We start from the raw sequence: 20,396 nt of genomic DNA on the forward strand, positions 1-20,396 counted from the left end.
GCAAAATCTGCTCCCAGCCATCCCCAGGAACCCAAATGCTCCATCTGGAAGAAGCTTAGCATTTAGAACAACCCTGCAGCAGCACCCTCAGGGCATTAACAGTGGGTTAATTAACAGCAGCTCCCACGGAGGAAGGCAGAGCAAGGCCACTTTCGGGAAGCTGTGAGCTGGGAGGGCGAGCAGAGGCAGGCCCAGCTCGGCAGGAGCAGCTCCGGGAGTCCCAGGGCAGCTGCACCTCCCGAACCCATGGGAGGGAGGGAGGGAGGTGCCCACCCCAGGCTGGTGCTGACTCGCTCAAGGTCACTCCGAGCCAACAACACAGCCCAGGATTCCCAACCCTCAGCTGCTTGGATCATGCTTCCCCCGAGGAACATCAGGGATTTAATATTCTCTCCACTGCTCGGCACAGAAAGAACAGAGCACTTGGCTTTCAGCAGAGCTGCTCTGGCTGTGGCAGCAGCTGCTGCTTCCTCCCGCCCCCCAAAGCAGCCACCACGTCTCTTTCCAATATTTTAATGAGTCGCTACATCTTACACTCATAATTATAAAAGAATAAGAATCCATAAAAATATTTTCTTTTCATAATACGCACTTAAAATACTCCAGGGCAAGTCAACGTGGTTCATTTGGGTGGGTTTTGTTTGTGTTTTCGTTTTGCCCCTGGCAGAACCCTTGGCTTGAGGGGGGGATGTGCTCCCCTGAGGTGTGATTGCTCAATCCCCCTCCCCAGAACTGCAGTTCCTGTTGCCCAGGTAAATAAAAACCAGGAGAGAGCATTGCTGAGTAGACGGGCAAGGGGACCAGTCACTGACCCGCAGAGAACTGAAGCACAGCCGATTTCAGTGCACGTGGGAAAGCTCGGGCAAGGACCGGGGGGGGGGGGGTCGGGAGGCGGCACAGAGAACAGAGGAAGGGAGGATTTGCATAAATACCATCCATCTTGTGTTGCAAAAACCCAAATGCTGCTGTGAGCTCTGGAGAGAGGCTCTGGCTGTAGCCAGCTGCCAGTGCTACCTGTTGGCACAACTCTGTGTGAGAGCGGCCATGAGAGGAAGGATCAGAGGACGCCGTTACCGGCCCCGGCCACTTCCTCCATCTGCTCTGCAAATTTAAACTGCAAAATAGAGATATATATAAAAAAATGACTAGTGTTGCATGCTTCTGTAGACCTCTCTTCAGCTCCCAGGGCTCCAGTGTGGCAGCAGGGCCAGGACACAGAGCAGATCCCCAGGTGAGCAGTAGGTAGTTCTCTCTTCCCTCGCACTCCTGGCTTAAGGCAGCTTCTGATTCGGCTCTTCCGTTTCCAACACAGGCACTGAGTTCTTGCAGGTAAGAGTTTGGGAACTGCACAGGTGCAGTGGAAGGGGAAAAGGGTTGGGGAGAAAGAGATGGACACAAACCTCAGCCTCGGGACACAGACCACTGTCCATTGATTCCCAGGAGAGAGGGAGTAGCAGCAAAAAAAGCATTGAACAGCCAGGCTGGAGGAGAGGAGGAGGACGAGCAGCTGAGCAGGGGCAGACCTCCAGCTTGGAAAGTGAGAGAAGGTGGCACTGTCCAAAGGGAAGGTGCCCTCCAGCTTTTCCCCCTGGCCTGGGGGTACCCCCAGCCCGACGTGGGCACTCAGCCCCTTGTGCTCTGGGTTGGATGCTGCTGGGGAGCAGGAGGGCACGGGGCAGGTGAGCTGTCAGTGTCCAGTTTGCAGAGGCTCGTGCTCTCAGAGGTATTCTTGTAGAAAGTGCAGCAGCGTGATTTCGTAGTGCTCTCCTGACTCAGGGCACCGAATACTGTGTCTCTCGTTGGGGTAGATCTGTGCCAGGGCAGACACAGGCCATTGGTCACTCAGCAGGGACACAACTCCCTCCCCTCAGCCCTGCTCCCTCCATCCAGTCTCCACTGGGACAAGGAAGTGCCAGGGAAGGTCTGGAGCACCCCTTCCCTCCCTGCAGCCACCAAGTGGGACAGAACAGCTCCTGGAGGAGGAAAGTTCCAGGCCCCAGGGCAACAGCCCTGCCTGCACATGCCACATCTGCCAGCCGTGGAACAGCCACAGTGCCACCTCCCGGCCTCCTCTTGAGTCCAGCGAGGTGTTCACTGTCCCCAGCATCACAGCATCATGTGGGGGGTCTGCCTCCATCTCCTCCCATCCCCAGAACACACAGCAGGGAACCTTCTCCTGATTTATGGGACCTTCCCTCCTCACTCCTAGCCATCCTACCTGCAGCTGGTAAGGTTTTCCAGCCCGGATTAGCTGCGATACCAGGAAGTTGGTGTGAAAAAAGTGCACATTTTCATCCAAAAAGCCATGAAGGATCAACAAACGATTTGGCCTGGACATGGGGTGAGAGATAAGGAGAGAAACAGGATGAGAAACCAGCTGGAAAACACGACGATGCACCAGATAAAAGCTCTGCAGAGGGTTTGAGCAAAGAGATGCCAGCTGGACAAACCAAACCCAAGCAAGAGCAGTGCCAGGCCATGGCCACGGGCCTCAAGCCCTCCCTGGCAGGGGAGCTGGGGGTGCTGTGGCCCAGCTGTGCTGAGCTAGAGCAGATCAGAACCCCTCCATCCCTTTGAGACTGGGCAGAGGTGGCACCAGGAGCAGGTGTGGGGCAGACACTCACTCATTGGGAAGCTTTTCCACGTGCAGTGCCACCGAGCCAGCCTCGTAGCCCTGCTGGTTGTTCTCGGGGACGTCCATGTAGCGCTCGGTGTAGCCGGTGTCGTAGGCCATCCACACGGTGACAGGGGCACCTGCTATGGCAATCTGTCAAACAGAGAGGTGCCACCACACAGCCTCCATTACCGCCTGCTCAGCACCACCAGTGCTCCCTGCTTTCCTGGAGAGGCAGGAGAAAGCAGGCTCTGGGCTGTTCTGTCACTCAGAGCAGGATTCTCCTTCAGCAATCCCACACACAACCCAGATTCCTCCTCCTGTTATTCCTCTTGTGCTCACAGTGGGAGAAATTCCTGCACAAAAGGCCTCCCCCTCTGCAAGGAGGACTTGTGAATGATCCAGAAATTGTGCTGGGGACTTGGGATGGGGAATAGCACATTAGTATCTGCCTGTATGGCAGACCAAGCCCATCCCAGCTCCATACTCCTCCAGCTCCAGCCAGGGATGAGCTGCAGGACACAGGACTGGAGTCAGGCAGGCACCTGTCCACCACAAACAAGCCAGAACACCAATTCCAGCTGCCAAGAGGGACAGAAGCTGCGAGAGCCACGTGTCCTAAAGGTGCCAGCTCACCTTGAAGACGTTGGGTTTGCAGATGAGCCCCATGAGGGACAGAAAGCCCCCGTAGGACCAGCCGTGGATGGCGACCCGGCTCAAGTCGATGAACCCGTATTTTTCTGCTACATAATGTAAACCTTCCACCTGGTCCTCTATCTCCACCTGACCCTAAAAGGCAACAAGGAGGCTCATGTTAGTGAACTTGGTAAATGTAGAAACTTGAAGCAGGAACAGTCACACAGGAAATGAGCAGCCACTACCCTTAGGAAGGACAAATGATCAGAGATTTTCCAGCACAAGGAGGACGTTACCATTTGGTTTTTCAGGGCTCCTTCAAATTTGAGGCCTCTCTGGCATGATCCCCTTCCATCAATCACCACCACAGCATAGCCCAGGGATGCCAACGTGTTCAGCCGCAGGTACTTGATGCCTTTGAAGGAGTTGTTCACCAGCTGCACCTGCACAAGGAGGAAGAGTTTCAGAGCTGCTGCCTTCCAGTGCCTTCCCGTGTCAATGGAGGATCCTGAGCTGGACAGCAGCCACTCACTGAGCTATCAGAGCCATAGATATCAAACCACAGACTGGAAAAGCCATCTGAGGTTTGAAGCAGAGGTCAAACACGGGGACAAAAAGACTAGATTTACATTAGATATTAGGAGGAAGATTTTTGCTGTAATGGTGGTGAAGCCCTGGCACAGGGTGCCCAGAGAAGCTGTGGCTGCCCCATCCCTGGATGTGTTCAAGGCCAGGCTGGATCTCTGAACAACCTAAGACAGTGGAAGAGGCAGGACTGGATGGGCTTTAAGGTCACTCTGACCCAAACCATTCCACGATTCCATGACAGTTCTTTGCTACCCAAGGTGCAAATCTTGATGTGTGACTGACAGAGCCCTGCCCTGGGCAACAGCCCCAGCCCTGACCCCAGCAGTTCCCCTGGGTTTTTACCTGAGGGCCTCCATACACAAAGAGCACCGTGGGATGTTTCTTGCCAGGCTGCACATCGTGGGGTTTGTAGACCATTCCGTAGAGCTCCACGTCCGACTGCGTGCGGAAGTGGAAGATCTCCGGGGGGACGTAGTCTGGGGGACAGCCTGCAGCAGGAGGGGCACACACAGTGCTGAGGGACTGAGCAGGCTCTGCTCCCACCCCCCTGAACCAGCTCTGTGCAAACCTGAGCCTGGGCAAGGCTCCTTCACAAACCACACCAAGGCAAAGCCTCTCCCTGGGAAGCACAGCCCTCACCTGCCTGCACAGGGAGGGGATTCCACAGGAAAACCTGACTGGCTGGGAGTTCTGCACAACGGCAGGGTGGGAGAGGGTGAGAACAGGGATGGGAGGAAGTGTTTGCAGTAGGGGTTCAGGTGCTGCTGTGAGCTCTACCTAAACTTTTAAAACCTGCAGTGCCGAATGCAGCAGCTACTGCATCCCAGGTACTTGTCCCTTCTCTCTTCAGACAAATCACAAATAAAAAAACACCCTGAAGTGTTCGAGGCCAGGTTGGACAGGGCTTGGGAGTGGAAGTCTGTCCCTGTCCATTGCAGAGCATGAGAACAGGATGAACTTCATTGTCCATTCTCACCTAAACCCTTCAGTGATTCCACAGTAAAGCCACATCCTTGTGGATGTGTCAGCTCTGTACACCTTGAGCAGGATTTTTGCTCAATGTGTGAACCTCAAACGCCCACAAAGCATTTCCAGGGTGAGCTGACCAGGAGAAATTTCTCCCCCACAAGAAAACACAATTCACCTTCCCTCAGAGTGAGGTACCCAGACCCCTTCCCTCCCCACCACTCTGGGCTGCTGCTGGGAGAGCTCTCACTGAGAGGCCTCCCTGGGATGTTCTCCAGGACTTACTGGCTGCCTCCATCATGCTGGCCCAAAATTTGGGCTGCTTGTGGAGCGGGTCATCGTCAGAGCCGCTGAGTTTGTAGATGTGCACACAGGGAGGAGTGCTCACACTGCTGTAGTGGCTGATGAACATGTCAAAGTTCTGCCAGGGAACACAGCAGAGTCAGGGAACGAGGTCCAGCCAGGACCCGTGGCAGTCTGAGATGGGAATCCAAGAAACAACAAACCTGGCTCATGGAGCAGCTGTGGGAGAAGCCTGGAGTGGTGAGGCGCATGATCTCCCCAGGACATTCATAGCTGACCACGTAGAGGTGGTGCTCCAGAGGGGTGTCCTTCGTGCCTTGGAAATACACCAGCTTGGTGGCCTCATTGACCCAGATCTGTGCCAGGAGAGAGGCCTCAGGGACAGGCAGGGACAAGCTCTGCTCCTCTGCCAGTCCAAAACACACACACACACACCAGGGCAGGGCTGCTCAGGGCAGGGGGTTGAGGGCCCAGAGAACACACACAGCACTTGGAGAACTGCAGACAACACAGTGCAGTGACAGAGAGAAGCCCCTCAGCCTTTCTGTTAAAGATCAAAGCACTTGCTTATTAATGGAAATAAAAAGCTGGGCTTTGTTCCCTGCAGGTTCAGAGGAAGCCATCCTCTTAACAAGGAACATTCTGTGCTTATATGGGATCTTACAGAACCATGGAATCATTGAGAAAATGGGAAAACCCCTCCAAGATGAACCAGAACCGATATTAACCCAGCAGCACTGAGCTCACCACTAACCCACATCCCCATGTGCCACATCCACACCCTTCTGGACCCTTCCAGGGCTGCTGACTCCTCAGTGCCCTGGTCAGCCTGTCCCAGTGCCTGATTTACCTTTCCAGTGAAGCCATCTCCCACCTAAATCCCCCTGGTGCACCCTGAGACCATTTCCTCTGCTCCTGTCCCTTGTTACCTGGGAGAAGAGCCCAGCTCACCTGGCCACAGCCAGCATGGCTGGATTATAAAGGTACAGGTGCCTTTTTTCCAGCCATCATGGTAATGAATTCCCATTTGTGGGAGGACTAGTCTAACAGCTCTCAGTACCAAACTTTGGGACATTAAAATAGGTTTTTTACTGTTCAGATAAAGCTGTTTCTAAAAATCACCCAGTCAGGCAGGAACAGAGGCGACAGCTTTTAAATCCTGCATTGATCCAGCAACAGAAACTGAACTGTTTTTCCACCTTACAGTTTCCAAATGCTATTTCTGGCTAACCCACAGTTTGAAGACCCCTGTGAACAGCAAAGGGAAAAACACATCCAACTCAATTGGCCAGGAAAACCAGGCAGAGCCCTGTGGAGCAACAAATGCATCAAAATAATTGCTGCTAACACAATTTTAGCCATAACACATGCAGGGAAGAGCTGTGGCCAAAATCAACAGCATGTACAGTGAGAATCCACATGGGGAGGGACAGCAGGTTAATTGCAGATTGAGGAAAAGCAGCAGAAACCAAAAGCTTGGAGCTGTTGGTCTTTTAAAAAGCGAGAAGTGAAAATCCAGATTAATTGGAAATCAACAGACAAGGTCTTTATTTTGACAGAAATCACCTGGGAGTGTTAAAGATCAGACTCGGAGTTAATTCCTGACGCAAAAATGAAACCAGGCTTCTACAAGATTAATAAAAATTCATTTCTGGCTGTTCTGCAAGCGACAACAGATACAGCTTCTCCATATTCTAAATTGCTTTATATTCCCCTGCTGCCTTCTTCCTAAAGGCTCTGCTGAGGGATCAGCTGGAGACCAAGAGTTCACTCTGAGTGCCAGGACACATTTCCACATTGCAAGAACTCATTGGAGTTAAAATGCCTCAGCAAAGGCAGCAATCCCCAGCTTCTCCACAAAATGGTTCTTTGTTGCTCTTAAACCTCAGACTTGTGTCCTTTTTTATGGTCTGGCCCACTCCTGGGATTTGCCTAAGGAGCAATCCGAAGTCTGATTAAGAAGGCAATCAGATCCATGTGCACTGGCCTACAGCACTTCTGGGGAAAGCAGAGGCAGCAATAAAAACAGCAACAAAATGAAGCTTAAGCAGTTCTAGCAGGTCCCAGGCGCAAGGGAGGGCTCAGGCCAGGACTGGGGGCAGACAGTGAAGAGCTGAGACATTGCAAGAGAATAAAAATAACCCCTACCTTGGAGCCATGCCTCGCCAGCACCTCCCATTCCCCAGCAGTCAGGGCAATCTCCTCCTTGATGGGACATTTGAAATCATCTGCAAGAGAGACCACGAGCATCAATCATTGTCTCCCCAAAGGACAAGCCAGGCCAAGAGGAGGGGGAGCTGCCAGGGCTGCAGCCCTTACCCTCAGTGTGGACACAGGGCTGCACCCAGTCGTGGCTGCCTGGCTTCAGGACTGCTGTCACCCTGTACAGGTGACAGAACCCCGTTTTGCACTCGTTGGCTCGGATAAAGCAGAGCTCTTCCTCCTCCCCCTCCGGCTGGATGAAAGGATAGAAGATGTCATGAACCTGCCACACGAGATGAGAAACCTGTGAGTGATCTGCTTTATCAAACCCCACATTCAACACCAAACTTGGGAGCACCGAGTAGCAAAGCCCTGAGCAAGGACTTAACTGGACACCCAATCAAGCTGAGTGAGGGGAGGAAGGGGCAGCCTGTGTTCTCCCTTACATTTATCCACACATCAGTGGTTTCTTCATAGATCACAAATGGCTGGACATTTTCTGGCACAGTTTTGGCAAATTCAGCACGCTGCTCCTCGTTTTCTGGGACTGGAATAAAGAGTGCTGGAGGCAGGAGGACAAGCTGGAGCCGCTGCTGAGGTCTGTCTAGGAACATAGCCCAGGCACTGGGGAAAGAAGTCAGAGGTGAATGTCAGCACCACAGAATAGAGGTTCCTTTCCAACACTCAGAGCATGCAACCCCTTTCTTCCCTCCCGCTGCCAGAAAGGATTTGGGCATCTGAATGCAAAGCTTTTCTCATCACTGCTGCTTTCTAATCCCCTGGAAGCTGTGCCAAGACACACGTACTGCCAGACAGCTCTGGTATTTCACAGGGGTATCACTGCGAGGAGATGTCTGACAGATTTGCCAGTGCCTGTTCCAAGGGAGCACTGCTAGCACAGCCCTGTCTCCAGAAGGGAGCTCCTCCTTGGACACCCCTCCATCAGGAAGCCCTGTCTGTGCTCCAGCTCTTCTCCAGTTCAAGTGATCACCCTCCAGGAGCTCTGTCTGCAGCCTCCTCCTCCTCCTCCTCTGGCAGGGACAGGCACAGACCCAACACGAGTGCCAGGGGAAGGAGCTGCTTCAGCCCCAGCCTTGCTCCCCTCCAAGGAGAGGCCCTGCAAGTGGTGCTGCACTGCAGGCTCTCAGCATGACAGATGGCAAAGCACGGCCACCCCAAGGCCTGCGAGTGCATCCCGGGGAGTTTCATCATCAAAGACAGATTTTGAAAAGAGCCAGTTCTCCCTCAGTGCTGCAGGATTTCAGGAACTGAGATATTCAGCACATTTAGATAAGCTCTGGTGCAGAACATCACAATCACCTCTGGGATTACCTGCTGGAAAGCTCTCTAAATTTCCTTTCCAGAGCAGAAAATTAATGACAAGTTACAGAATGCCACCTTCAAAGACAGCCAAGTCACCTTCTTAATCTGCACACACACCAGTTAACAGCCAAGCAGCTTGGGAGGGGGAAAATGTAAGAACTTTAAAATTTCAATCAGATTGGGGTGCACTCTGTAACTCTTCAGGCAAGACAGTGTATCCCATTTGGAGCAATAGCCAGTCCCAGAGCAGTCCTTCCCTTTGGACACACTGCATGAAGGACCTGGCACCACAGACCCTGCCCTACCCTGTGATTCAGGCTTTGATGACAAACTGTGTCACTGAACAAAGATAAAACTGCCCACAGAACACCCCCATCTTCAGCAGGAAACACGTTGTACCTGTGTTAAACACCCTCAGCTCCAAAGAAATCCCCAGGACTGCCCACTTAATGCATCAATGTCATTTAACTCTGGCTGTGATAAACCCCACAGCCTGTCACTCTGCTCTGCTTCATTCCTACTTTTAGGATGTTACAGCACTGAAGAAACCAAATATTCTTGTGCCATTTCTGGCACTCGGGGCTTTTAAACCAGGTCATGAACACAGCAGAAGCATGTCGAGGGTCTGCAACCAGAGGAGCCCTAGGGAGAGTTATTTTGGGAGGAAAATGGACTCACAATTTGCCATCCCGGGTCCATCCAGCACGGGCAATGTACTCCACAGTGGGGAACAAGGCAGCAAAGGGTTGCACCAGCTCTTTGTCCTGAGCACACACAATCTGCAGCAAAACCAAGGCCCAACATCAAATCAGAGCACCAGAGCTCATCACCTCCTCCCAGGGAAGCTCAGGGAGATGGCAGAACAAGGAAATTTAGCTACTGGCATCAGCAAGGGTCAGGCCAGGAGAAGCAAGGCTTGCTACAAAGGGCAGGAAGAGAAGGGAAACACAGGCTTCAAAGCAAAATGATTTTGGCACTCAGCCACAGGAAAGGACACAGGCAGGGACTGAAGCCCTGGATTAGACCTGGCTCCAGCCCTCCTGTCTCTGCCATGGTGTACCAAGCAAGCCCCACTTTCCCTTTCCCTCCACATTCCCAGCTGAATCTCCTCCAGAATTATTCCTCTCAGCATCTTCAAGTCTTTCTAATTCTTGGATAAATGCATTAGAGAACCAGGTATTACAAGAGAATAAAAAACCCAGACTAATACTATGTAGGATTTCTTTGTGACCTTGTTTTAATTCTAGGGAGCTTCAAAAGCCCTCCTGTGCAATGTCCCCTTGTGAGTTATCACTTACCTTACCCTTGCTGTCTGTTTTAAATTCTGCCAGTTTCAATGTAATCTTGGGGTTTTTGCTGCCTGCAGAAAAGAAGTGAAAAAACACCAAGATGATCAAGTTGAACATTCTGTGGTTACACAAAACACAGCTTCTAAAGGAGAACAGCCCCTGGTCCTACTGAAATGGCTCTGTGTGAATTTACAAATATCAAATATGCATGTGAGCAAACACCAGAGTCATTCTGGGAATGGGAACAGTTTGCTTTGCCTTCCCTAGCTGGCTGTGCATGTTCCCAGGAGGGAGAGGAAAGATGGGATTCAGAATGTATTCCACAATACACCACCAGACATATTCCACTTCCTCAGCAATCCTTTCATTTAGGGCTGGGATTTAAAGTTCAGCCTTTCTTGCAGCAGATTTTGGGATTGGAGAGTCAATTAGGTCTCTACATTTACAACCAGTTCCTACAGCCCAGTAAGTGCCCAGATTAATGATGCAAAGTTTATAGCCCCAATTCCACTGCTGGTTCCAGCAGGAGTCCAGAGCTGCCTCAGCAGCCCCACGTGTTTCACTCACCTGTCCTGGGGTACCGATAGGAATCTGTTTTTCTCTCCTCCAAGGCAGGTGAAGGAACATGAATTATCTCCACCTCTGACTCATCCACTTCCTCATACAAGATCCGCAGTGTTTTTAAATCCTCTGAACCTGGGACACAGAGCAGCAATGTTTGCAACAGCATTTCCTGCTGTTTCTGCCTTGCCTGGAGCACTGGTGCAGAGAGAACACCTGTCCAGCCCCAGCTCTCAGTGACCACCTGCAAACACTCCACAATATAATCCCCTCAGTGCTTTGTTCCTTCAGGTGATCTCCCCAGGAACAGCCCAGACTTAGGCCACGGGAAAGTCATGCTCAGAAGCTCATTCCTAGCAGGAGGCAGCAGTCACAGGGCCAGGATTTGATGAGCAGAACAGTGACTGACCTTCTGTGGAAGCCGTGGGACACCACCAATAGCCCGTGAACCGATCAAACTCCTCCTGAATGACAAAAGTGGCTACACCAGCAGACTTGGGGTCATCCAGAACATTGGATAAGCCTGGAGAGGAACAAAGACAAGACAGCATTTGCATTTTGCATTTACATCTCCTTGGAAAATGCTGACCCAAAGACAAATGCACTTGTAAGAAATGAGCCAGGAATGTGGGCATTGCAGGCAGATCCTCAGCAGGAATTCCCCTCCGGGGCTGCAGGAAGCTCTGTTACCTTTATGGCAGAACGTCATCCGCCTCTCCTCGCCCGTCTCGATGTTTGCCACCCACAGGTCGTTGTTGTTAATGAAGGAGAAGAAGGCTGGGTCAGCAGGGCAGATTTTGGGATCCATCCGTGGCCCTGTGCACTGAGTCTTGATCTCCAGAGGCTTCATTGGAGACACCTACAGCAAGAGACACACACAGAGGTGGGTGTCACATCAGCTCCCAGCTCTGCAGAGAAAAAAACCTAAACCAGAGACACTGCACAGCCCAGGGGATGATGGCAAATGGGCCTGACAGGATACAAGAGCCACCACCAAATGGATGAAGATGTGGAAAATGTGGAGCAGGTCCAGAGGAGCCACAGAGATGCTCCAAGGGCTGGAGCCCCTTTAGAGCCAAGCTGGGAGAGCTGGGAGTGTTCACTGGAGAAGAGAAGGATCTGGGGAGACCTCAGAGCCCCTTGCAGTGCATGAAGTGCATCCTCCTGTGAGGGTGGGCAGGGCTGGCACAGGGTGCCCAGAGCAGCTGTGGCTGCCCCTGGATCCCTGGCAGTGCCCAAGGCCAGGCTGGACAGGGCTTGGAGCACCCTGGGACAGTGGAAGATGTCCCTGCCCATGGCAGGGGGTGACAGTGGGATGGGCTTTAATGTCCCTTCCACCCCAATCCAGCCATCTCCAGTCCAAACCACCAAGCCCCTTTGAGGTGATGTCCATGAAATCCCTGGCAGACTCACCATGAACCCATTCTTGCCCCCATCTCGACAATGGAAGAGGCTGTTGCTGGCCTGGAAGAGGAACAGGCCACTCTCACTGTGGAAATCATAAGATGTTATCCCAAAGACACCCAGCCTCTTGCGCTCCCTCAGGAGCTCCTCCTCTCTGGAATACATCCCGTGGTGAGGGGTTGCCTGGAATTGAAAGGAAGGAACATCTGAAAGGATTTGCAAGGAGAGGAATGCTCACAGGAGTGCTCTGAGGCTGTCACAACAGCCCAGCTCAAACAGGCAGCAGTGTCAGGGTACAGGTCCCCAATTCCTGCACTCCAGGCTACAGCTGTGGGGTCCAGGAGACCTGAACCCACCACACCCCCCCAAATTTCCCTGTACAGGAGGGCTGAGCTGTGACTCTCTCAGTTCTGCAGTTGGCACTTCAGCATGAACTGAGAACAGCTGCACTTGCTCTGCTTATGCAAATCAGATGTAAGCAATTAACTTAATGACGTTATCTGCAGCCTTCACAAACAGTTTCCATGTCAGACACTGCAAACAAAAGTTCTTCCGGGATCTTGAATTACCCTGGAGAGAACTGGCAGCACAAATGGGGTCAAGACAATTCTGTTCCACCAGGAACTTTTGAAGTAGGAGAGAAAAGAGCAACACCCTCCAGTGCTGTCAGTGACAAAGGACATGAAGGTACTGAAACCAGGGAGGGGAAAATTCCCTCCCTTTCTGGGGCACTCACAGCAGTGTAAGGCAGAAGCAGCAATTTAAACTCAACTTTCCCAACTTTTCAAAAGCACGAAGGATGACAGGCACCACACAGATATCCCCACCACAGCAGCCCCACAGCATCACCCACTTTCCCAGGCACTGACAGCTCAGGCTCTCCCCACTCTGCCTTACCTGAAAGTGATCCAGCATCTGTTTCCAGGACAAGAGCAGCAAGGCCTCCTTCCGTACCTTTTTGGGAATCTCTGAGTAAAGGAGGGAATTCTCTCTGCTACCATATGGCATTCCTATTAGGAGGACAAAAGCATCATCCTACTTAACACGAGTTAGCCAGGACAAAGAGGCCCACAGGCAAATTCAAAGAGAAGTCTGGAAACAGAGGGGCTGGGGCTGCCCAGAGAGCTTTACCCACATTCCTTCCCAAGCAGCTCCCAGATCAAACCCAGAATAACATCTAAACCACTTAGATATTGATTTGTTTGGAATTTTCCTAAGCAGGATTTAACACTACCCCACCTCTCCAGAATGTATTAGGTCCAATTTCCCCCCTCTGTGCCTGTTCTCCGTGCCCCAGATCCACTCCAAGAGCACCACTCCCTGAACGGGTGACTCAATGTTCCTCTCCACATCTCTCATACAGAAATTTGCTACAGGGACCTCCTTCAGGCCAAGGAAGCAGCTTGCAAGGAGGGGGAAGGAAAAGCTTGGAAGCTCCAGAGAGCCCATTCAAATGTGAAACAGTATCCTACAGAGTCAAAAGACCTTGTCATTTTACATAAGCCTTTGACTGTGGTTACCAAATCAGCTCCTGGCCTTCATCCAACTTCCAAAACAACCATCAAATATCCTGACGTGTGATTTTGACAGTTTCCACAAAAACAAAGACCATGAACTTGCCCTCTACTTATGCTACAGAGACTCCCTGGATCAGAAATTCACACAGGGATATGTGCCCTGATACTGCCTACTCTGCACATGTTCTGGGCAGAACAGAGAGATTTCTGAGCTGGCTGACCCAGCAGTAGTTACTTCAAATTAAAACTGAAATATTAATAAGTGCTCGGGAAGCAGAGCAATATGTGAGGATCTAATCCTCAGAGATTCAGGAACACCAAAGTGCTGAGCATGTGGTGTTTAACATAAGCAGCATCTGCCACGATACAACAGAAAACTCAGGGGGGATGGCCCAGGAATGATTGAAGATGGCCATAGAGGAAAAACTGCAGAGAGGAACAAATGACTCTGGACACACATATCTGACACCCAGGCACTGTGACCTGGACTTCCCCTTCTGTTAGAACTTTCTCCAATGACCTCAGGCTGACTACAATCAATTGGCATTTACAAGGAAAATGTTGCCTTCCTCCCCAAAAGACAGTTTACTTTTGCTTCCAAATGAAATACTCAAGCCTACAGCAAAGTTCATCAGGAGTCTCCATCCACTCCTCAGTTTAAATTAAACACTTTAAAAATGTTATTTAATGCTGGGGCAGTACCAGCACACTGAGTTAAACACTTGTGAACTTGCAGAGAAGCTGTGGTTGCCCCATCCCTGGGAGTGTCCATTATTATGGCAAAAGAATCAGCATTTAAATCAGAATTTACCTTTTATCAGGGACATCTGAGAACAGGTACCCTGGGATTACCTGGCTGATGCTGATCTTAACTGAGGGATTAATCTGCTCTAAGCCCTGTGCAATTCCTTAAGGAAGGAAACACTGAAAAGGCACTCGTGTATCCTCATTCCTGGTTCTGGCTCCTGGAACAGTCACACCCTGGCAGAACACCAACCACCCAGTAGCTGGTTTGGTTGCCATTTCATACAACAGAACATTAAAAAAATTTAAAATTAACCACTTAGTTCTTTAATCATCTAGATCAAAACCAGTATCAAAGTGAACTGGAAATACATTCAGCTCTAAATCAAGCCTCACTGCTCAGACTTGACAAGAAAAATATGCCAGCTCTGGATCCTGCCCTTCAGAGCAGCACTTGTGTCCCAAGAATTTATGAGAACCACACAAATCAAAGTCACAAATCAAGTCACTGGCACACAGGAGCTGCTTAATGACAAAACAAATCAGTCCCTCAAATCCAGCATCCTACAGTGACCTACACTCCAAACCTGGAAAAAGAAGGAAGAGCAGCAGGGTCACTTCAGGGCAGCAGTCACTGCACATCTGGCAATTTTTGTACTGGCCCAGTAATGATCAGCTCATGCCCCAAAGCACAACAAACTCTTTATAGTCTATAAAGCTTCTCATGTTACCAGCCACAAAATTATCCAGTTCCTAAAATCCAACAACTCTGTCACTAATTACATCGTGGCTCCATCTGGAACAAGGGACCTGTACAACACAGAATTCTGCTTTCAGTCCCACTGAAGGAAAGGGATATTTCCCTGAAAATGCCAAGAACAGCTCACTCCCACCACAATTTTCTTCCCTGCTCTTGAAAGAATCCTACCTTCATGACACTTAATGAAGCAGGAGACACCACCACCCTGCCATTACTATGTTGCAATACATAATTAGTCATTACTGACAGCAAATTTCTTGGAAAGTCAGTCTGGTTAAAGAAGAAAGTAAATCCCATTTCTCCCAAGCTACAGAGGCACAAGATAGTCCCTTCTGCCCCATCCCCTGTGTGACAGAAGTGCTGGCTGGCCAACACTCCCCCTGTCACAGCTGATCCCTGTGCTTGAGGCTTGTCTGGGACTGGGGAATCCCTGCTCAGTCCCAGGCTCTGCAGAAGATCCTGCAAGCCCTGAGCCACGTTACCCAATCTCAGCTGCCCCATGTCACAAAGGGACATCCCTCCCACTCCTTCCTTTGCCTGCTGGGTTTGAAGAGCCCCCAGGTTCCCCAGGATGCTGGCACGAGGCTTACCCAGGTAATAGAGGCGGTGAGAGTGCGGGCTGGACTCCTCAGTTTTCCGGACAAACTGGAAATCATGGGGAGCTTTGTTCACTATCATGCCCGAGTACTTCCTGCTGCTGTGAATTATGTCACGCAGCCCATCCCAAGAATGCTTTTGCACCTGGAATTGGGAAGGCACATCCTCCATCTCGACCACTTCAGAGCTGTCCGAGAGCGTGTCCACTGCAGTCATCCTCGCTTCCCCTTCAGAACTGGGCAAAAAACTGAGGGAGGAGTAGAGGGACAGAATTAAACCTAAAAATCAAGCAGGCTCTCCTTAAACTACAGATCCCGGGATTCTCTGCACTCAAAGATTACATTTCAAACATATTGAAAGGAAAAGTCCATCTCCCATCCCATATGGAATCCTGCAAATGAAGATATTGACCTCAGCAAACTCCCCTCTCCCAGGGCTGGCTCTAGGAATAAGCTCTTAAAGGAAGCACAAGCAGCAGATTCTGCTGCAGACAACAAGCAGCTTGACTCAAAGGAAAACCACTCCAGGAATTCGGACGGAAATGTCATCAAAGCTATGACCTATCATAAAGGCACATAAACTCCTGCCCTGTGTGAGACCACAGACGTGGAATCCCCTTCCTATCCCAAAGGAAAACCTGCCATGGCTTGGGGAGACAGGTTCAAACTCAAGGACAGCAATTCACTTACCTGAGGAGATGCTGAGGCCAGGAATGAAGTAATAGAGATGGGGAAACAGGAAGAAAAAGTGCAACTGCTTTGCTAAGAGAGAGAAGGCAGCAGGAGAAGACCCTGGCTGTATCCTGAGAAACGTGAGCACATTCCTCAGAGATTTCCCAGTGAGCAGGTGTGGAAGGAGAGGACAAGAACCGCCTCCACATTAACACAAATGTTAATTGAGGTGAGGTGGACCCACAGACTTGCCCAAGGTCAGTGATGTCATCCACTGCAAAGCAGGAATGAGCTGAGGACTAGGGAAACCTGTTTCTGACACCTCACTTGAGAAGGAGGATGTCCCTCCAAGAGGACACTTGAGGGGTTTTGGAGGTACCTGAAAGAATGTTACAGAGAATTTCAGAAGAACTTCAGTTTACTGGGCAAAAATTAGCCTGGAGAATTTTGCCCCAAGGAGACAGAATCAGCCTTGTGCAAGGGCTGAAAATGTAACATCTCAGACTCCTAAGTCCCTAAATTGTACAAAATGTGCCAAAAGTAACACAGGCACAAGCTCCCAAAATAATTCTGTAGGTACTCCTGGTACCTACTGCCCAGCAGTAAATCCACAGCTTGAAAATGCATAAAGAGGAGTATTTTCCAGTCAAAGGCAGGCAGGAAGCCCAAGTGAAACCACAAAAGAGAACACGATGGGATGTTCTAAGACTGTGTGTCTGTGGCCTCTGCCTGCACCCAGGTTCTCCACTGCAGCAGCTAAAATCACAGCTGAAGGCAGAAGTGCTGCCTGTCAGAGACACATGACAGGAAGATCATGAAAATCCATGAACTGAGTGCAATTCTCCAACCCCATCCCACTGCAGGTCAACTCAGCCAGTTAAATACTCTGGCTTCAGCTCACAAAGCCTGGCCCTTGCTGATGAATCCATCTCAGCCAGGCTGGCTCTTCACAAGCAAAAAAGTTTAGCCTTTAAAACCAGTCTACAAATGTGATACTGGTACCTGTCCCCAGCTTAACTGGAGCCTGGAGCCCCTTCCAAACCTGCCACGATTTTATCATGTGGAAGTGACCTTAAAGATCATCTAATTCCAAACCATGGGCAAGGATACCTCCCACCAGAAGGGAAAAAAAACCCCTAAAACTTAGGTCCTGGCATGATACAGAGGAAAAGGAAACTCAGATTTCTGCCTCTGTCACTACAGCCACCTCTGGAAAAAGACAAAGTCAGTATTTGGCAACACTGTACGTAAGTAAACAAGTACAAGGAGTAACTTATCTCAGAGTAGATTTTGGTATTACATTACTCAAACGTGAGCTGGATCAAGACACCAGTTATTAACCATCTTAAGACAGGCAGCAATAGCACATGGAAGATCTCCACCTTGCTGAAGCCATGTCCCTTCTGCCCCACGCTGAGGCAGGGACTGAGATGACTCAGAGCTGTTGCTGGAACACTGCTCTCTCCACTCCCAAAAATATGGAGCTGCCCCTTGGGGGGCCTTTTAATGGCATTTGTGCCCTGTCAGGTGAGGTGGGTGAGCCACCAAGCCCTGCTCTGGGGGAAGGTGTTAGCCTGGAGGGGACCACAAGCACAGGTGGGAAATCAGAACCCGGAAAAAAATGTAAAGCTCGATATTGGAAGTGAGTGAAACAAGTTATTGTCCTGAGTCACTTCCTGACTCACAAATCTTGACACACAGCTCCCTGGGCAGGACTGTACAGATGGGATTTCTCAGAAGCCTCTCAGTGCAGAGGTGATTGCTGCTCTGTCCCAGCTCCAGAGGTGATTGCTGCTCTGTCTCACAGCACACAGAGGCCACACAGGGACCTGCACGTACCTTCTCCAACTTCCTGCAGTCTCGTTTTCCAGACGAACCCTCTTTATCTTCTGCATTAACTACTCAGAGAGCTGGGCAGGACAGGAAACTGGGGAGGAAGAGGGGAGAAAGGAGATTTCATACAACTGCTGGATAAAAGCATCTTCCATAGGTCACATTTCCAACTGAGCGGGGAGGCACAAATAAATCCTTGGGTTTCATTCCTTGCTCCAAATCTGTTCTGTCAGCACAGCCTGGATTTCAACAGCCCTGATAATTCTGAGAGACTTCATCTGAACAATGAGGCTCAGGGAACTCTGTGGTGTGCCTTGTTCTTTCCCAGAAAATTCTTCTTATAATCCAAGAATCTTGAGTACTGAACCTTTCTGCTACTCCCTTCCCAAAATCCTGGAATTCTCGCAAGTATCAGGTACTTAAAAACTGATAAAACAGAGGTCTGGTCCATACACTTAGAGGGAAGAGCCAAACAAAGGACACACCATAAGGAACCAGCCAGAGGTCCACAGTCCCACCTGGGACATAAAAACCACATTTATCTTCCAAGCCTGAATACTGCTTCCCTTGCCCCAGCCTGCTGCCACGAGGAGCCCTGGCTCCCCACACCAATCTGTTCTCCAGCAACACAGAAAGGTGCTTCTCTGCCCAAGGTCTTCTCTCCCAAAGTACAAAGGTCTTTAGCTCTGAATCACAGATATAGACCCCGCCACTGCCTTCTGTCGAGGCTCCTAACAGCCAAAAAACGCACTCACAGGGGACCAGGAGAGACAAAGCATCACAAAGAAACTCCTCGGCTGCAGGGGAGAGCAGAGAGGGAGGAAGCAGCTGCATTCAGCAATTTCAGGGCAGTTTTTGGTGCAGGCATGAAGGGCAGTGGGAGCGATGCTCAGGAATGCTGAGTAACCTGGTCTGATCTCCCAGCTGACCCTGCCTTGAGCACGGGGTTGGAGCAGAGACTTCCCGAGGTCCTGCCAGGCTCGGCTGTTCTGTGATTTTAATGATTCTGAGGAACATCTTAACCCTCCTTGCACCCAGCCCAGATCACGCATTTCACACAAGGAAGGAACAGTAGAATCTTGAACCAGGGAAAAAAAAAAAAAAAAGCAGCTGAGCAAAATAGACAAAAGAGATCAGGAAATAGCGTGAATCATTCGGGAAGAGCCAATGGAACACAGAACAGAGTCACCTACAGGAGCCCTTACAACACGTCCCTATCGTGGCTGGTAGCTTTAAGATCTCCAAAAATTAAAGCAACTGAGGGTGGGATTAACCAGTGGGGATTTCTCCAGAGAGGAATGAGCTCTGGCAAAGGCTGCCAGCAGCCCGTGTCCCACTGCAGCTCCGGCCGGGAGCTCTGCCCTTGGTGCAGAGGAAAGGCCGGGATTTGGGATAGCAGGAGAGGGGGAATCCCCGGGGATGGAGCATCCATCCTGTGCTCCCCATCTCCCTCACTGCTGCAGGCGGCTCTTTCAGAGGGGCGAGCAGCCCCTCACCCGCCGGGGCTGAGCTGGGGGGACACGGGACCCCCTCCAAGGGCAGGGGTCACCCCCATAACCCATCCATGGGCAGCACACGGGGGGACTGAACTGCGAATGACCCCCGAGGGCCAGGCCTGGGGGGCGAGCCCGGGCGAGCAATCGCCCCCCGGGGCCGCCGCCATCCCTATGGGGGACACAGCGCACGGAAAGGGACAAACCCCGGCCCCTCGGGCACCCCCGGCCCCGCGGGCACCCCCGGCCCAGCGCAGAGAGGATGCGGCCCACGGAGCGGGCAAACATTCCCCACCCGGCCCAGCCTCCCCTCACAGGCGTGGACCCCACCCAGCCCTGCCCGTACCGGGGCGGGACCCCCCGGCCCCGCCATTCCCCCCCCCCCTTCTCCCCTCCTCACTCACCGCGGGGCGCGGCGACCTCCCCGTGCCGGGCGGGGGTGGGGGCGGCTCCTGCGCGGGAGGGAGGGCGGGGGAGGGAGGGGGCGGCGGCGGCTCCGTCAGTGCCGCTCCATGTCCCGGGCGCGGGGCAGCCCCGGAAACGGGGGCGCGGGGGCGCGGGGGCGGTGGCGGCCACGGCGCGACCTCTCACCCGGCGGCGGAAGTGGCGGGAGCGCGCGCGCGCGCGTGGCGGGAGCGCGCCCGGGCGGCGCGGGAGGGAGGAACCACTGACTCTGGAGGGGGGATGATGTCTGTGGGAGTACGGCGGTATTGCAAAATCACACAGAGTAGATAAGGTGTTGGAAAAGACCTCTGAGGTCATCGAGTCCAAGCTGTGATCGACAGTCACCTTGTCGTTCAGACCATGGAGCTAAGTCTGTCCTTAAACACCTCCAGGGTCGGTGAGTCTGCCGCCTCCCTGGGCAGTCCGTTGCAATATCTTCAGGGAGAGTGGG

General features: G+C 51.6%; 1 protein-coding gene across 1 annotated transcript; it reads right to left on the reverse strand.

The window, feature by feature from the left end:
• Positions 1 to 497: 497 nt before the first annotated feature.
• Positions 498 to 19,968, reverse strand: DPP9 (dipeptidyl peptidase 9). Its single transcript, XM_014887198.2, has 21 exons — positions 19,906 to 19,968; positions 18,015 to 18,102; positions 15,498 to 15,751; positions 12,784 to 12,896; positions 11,896 to 12,069; positions 11,173 to 11,341; positions 10,892 to 11,005; positions 10,489 to 10,617; positions 9,931 to 9,992; positions 9,311 to 9,411; positions 7,756 to 7,933; positions 7,427 to 7,592; positions 7,256 to 7,335; positions 5,311 to 5,463; positions 5,090 to 5,225; positions 4,181 to 4,326; positions 3,547 to 3,693; positions 3,251 to 3,403; positions 2,625 to 2,767; positions 2,219 to 2,330; positions 498 to 1,810 (listed from the first exon to the last, which is right to left on the reverse strand). The coding sequence occupies exons 2-21, from the start codon at positions 18,068 to 18,070 to the stop codon at positions 1,718 to 1,720; spliced, it is 2,679 nt and encodes an 892-aa protein (XP_014742684.1). The 5' UTR covers positions 18,071 to 18,102; positions 19,906 to 19,968; the 3' UTR covers positions 498 to 1,717.
• Positions 19,969 to 20,396: the final 428 nt, after the last annotated feature.

Source organism: Sturnus vulgaris, chromosome 26, assembly GCF_052056855.1.
Source record: "Sturnus vulgaris isolate bStuVul1 chromosome 26, bStuVul1.hap1, whole genome shotgun sequence".
Classification (NCBI taxonomy): domain Eukaryota; kingdom Metazoa; phylum Chordata; class Aves; order Passeriformes; family Sturnidae; genus Sturnus; species Sturnus vulgaris.

Bases quoted from the DNA above. Each gene is read 5' to 3' on its own strand.
- DPP9 (XM_014887198.2), bottom strand. From the start codon at position 18,070: ATGCAGAAGATAAAGAGGGTTCGTCTGGAAAACGAGACTGCAGGAAGT. The intron at 15,752-18,014 runs GTACGTGCAGGT...CTCCTCCCTCAG, and splicing joins ACTGCAGGAAGTTGGAGAAG to TTTTTTGCCCAGTTCTGAAG. The intron at 10,618-10,891 runs GTCAGTCACTGT...TCTGTGTCCCAG, and splicing joins TCCCACGGCTTCCACAGAAG to GTTCAGAGGATTTAAAAACA.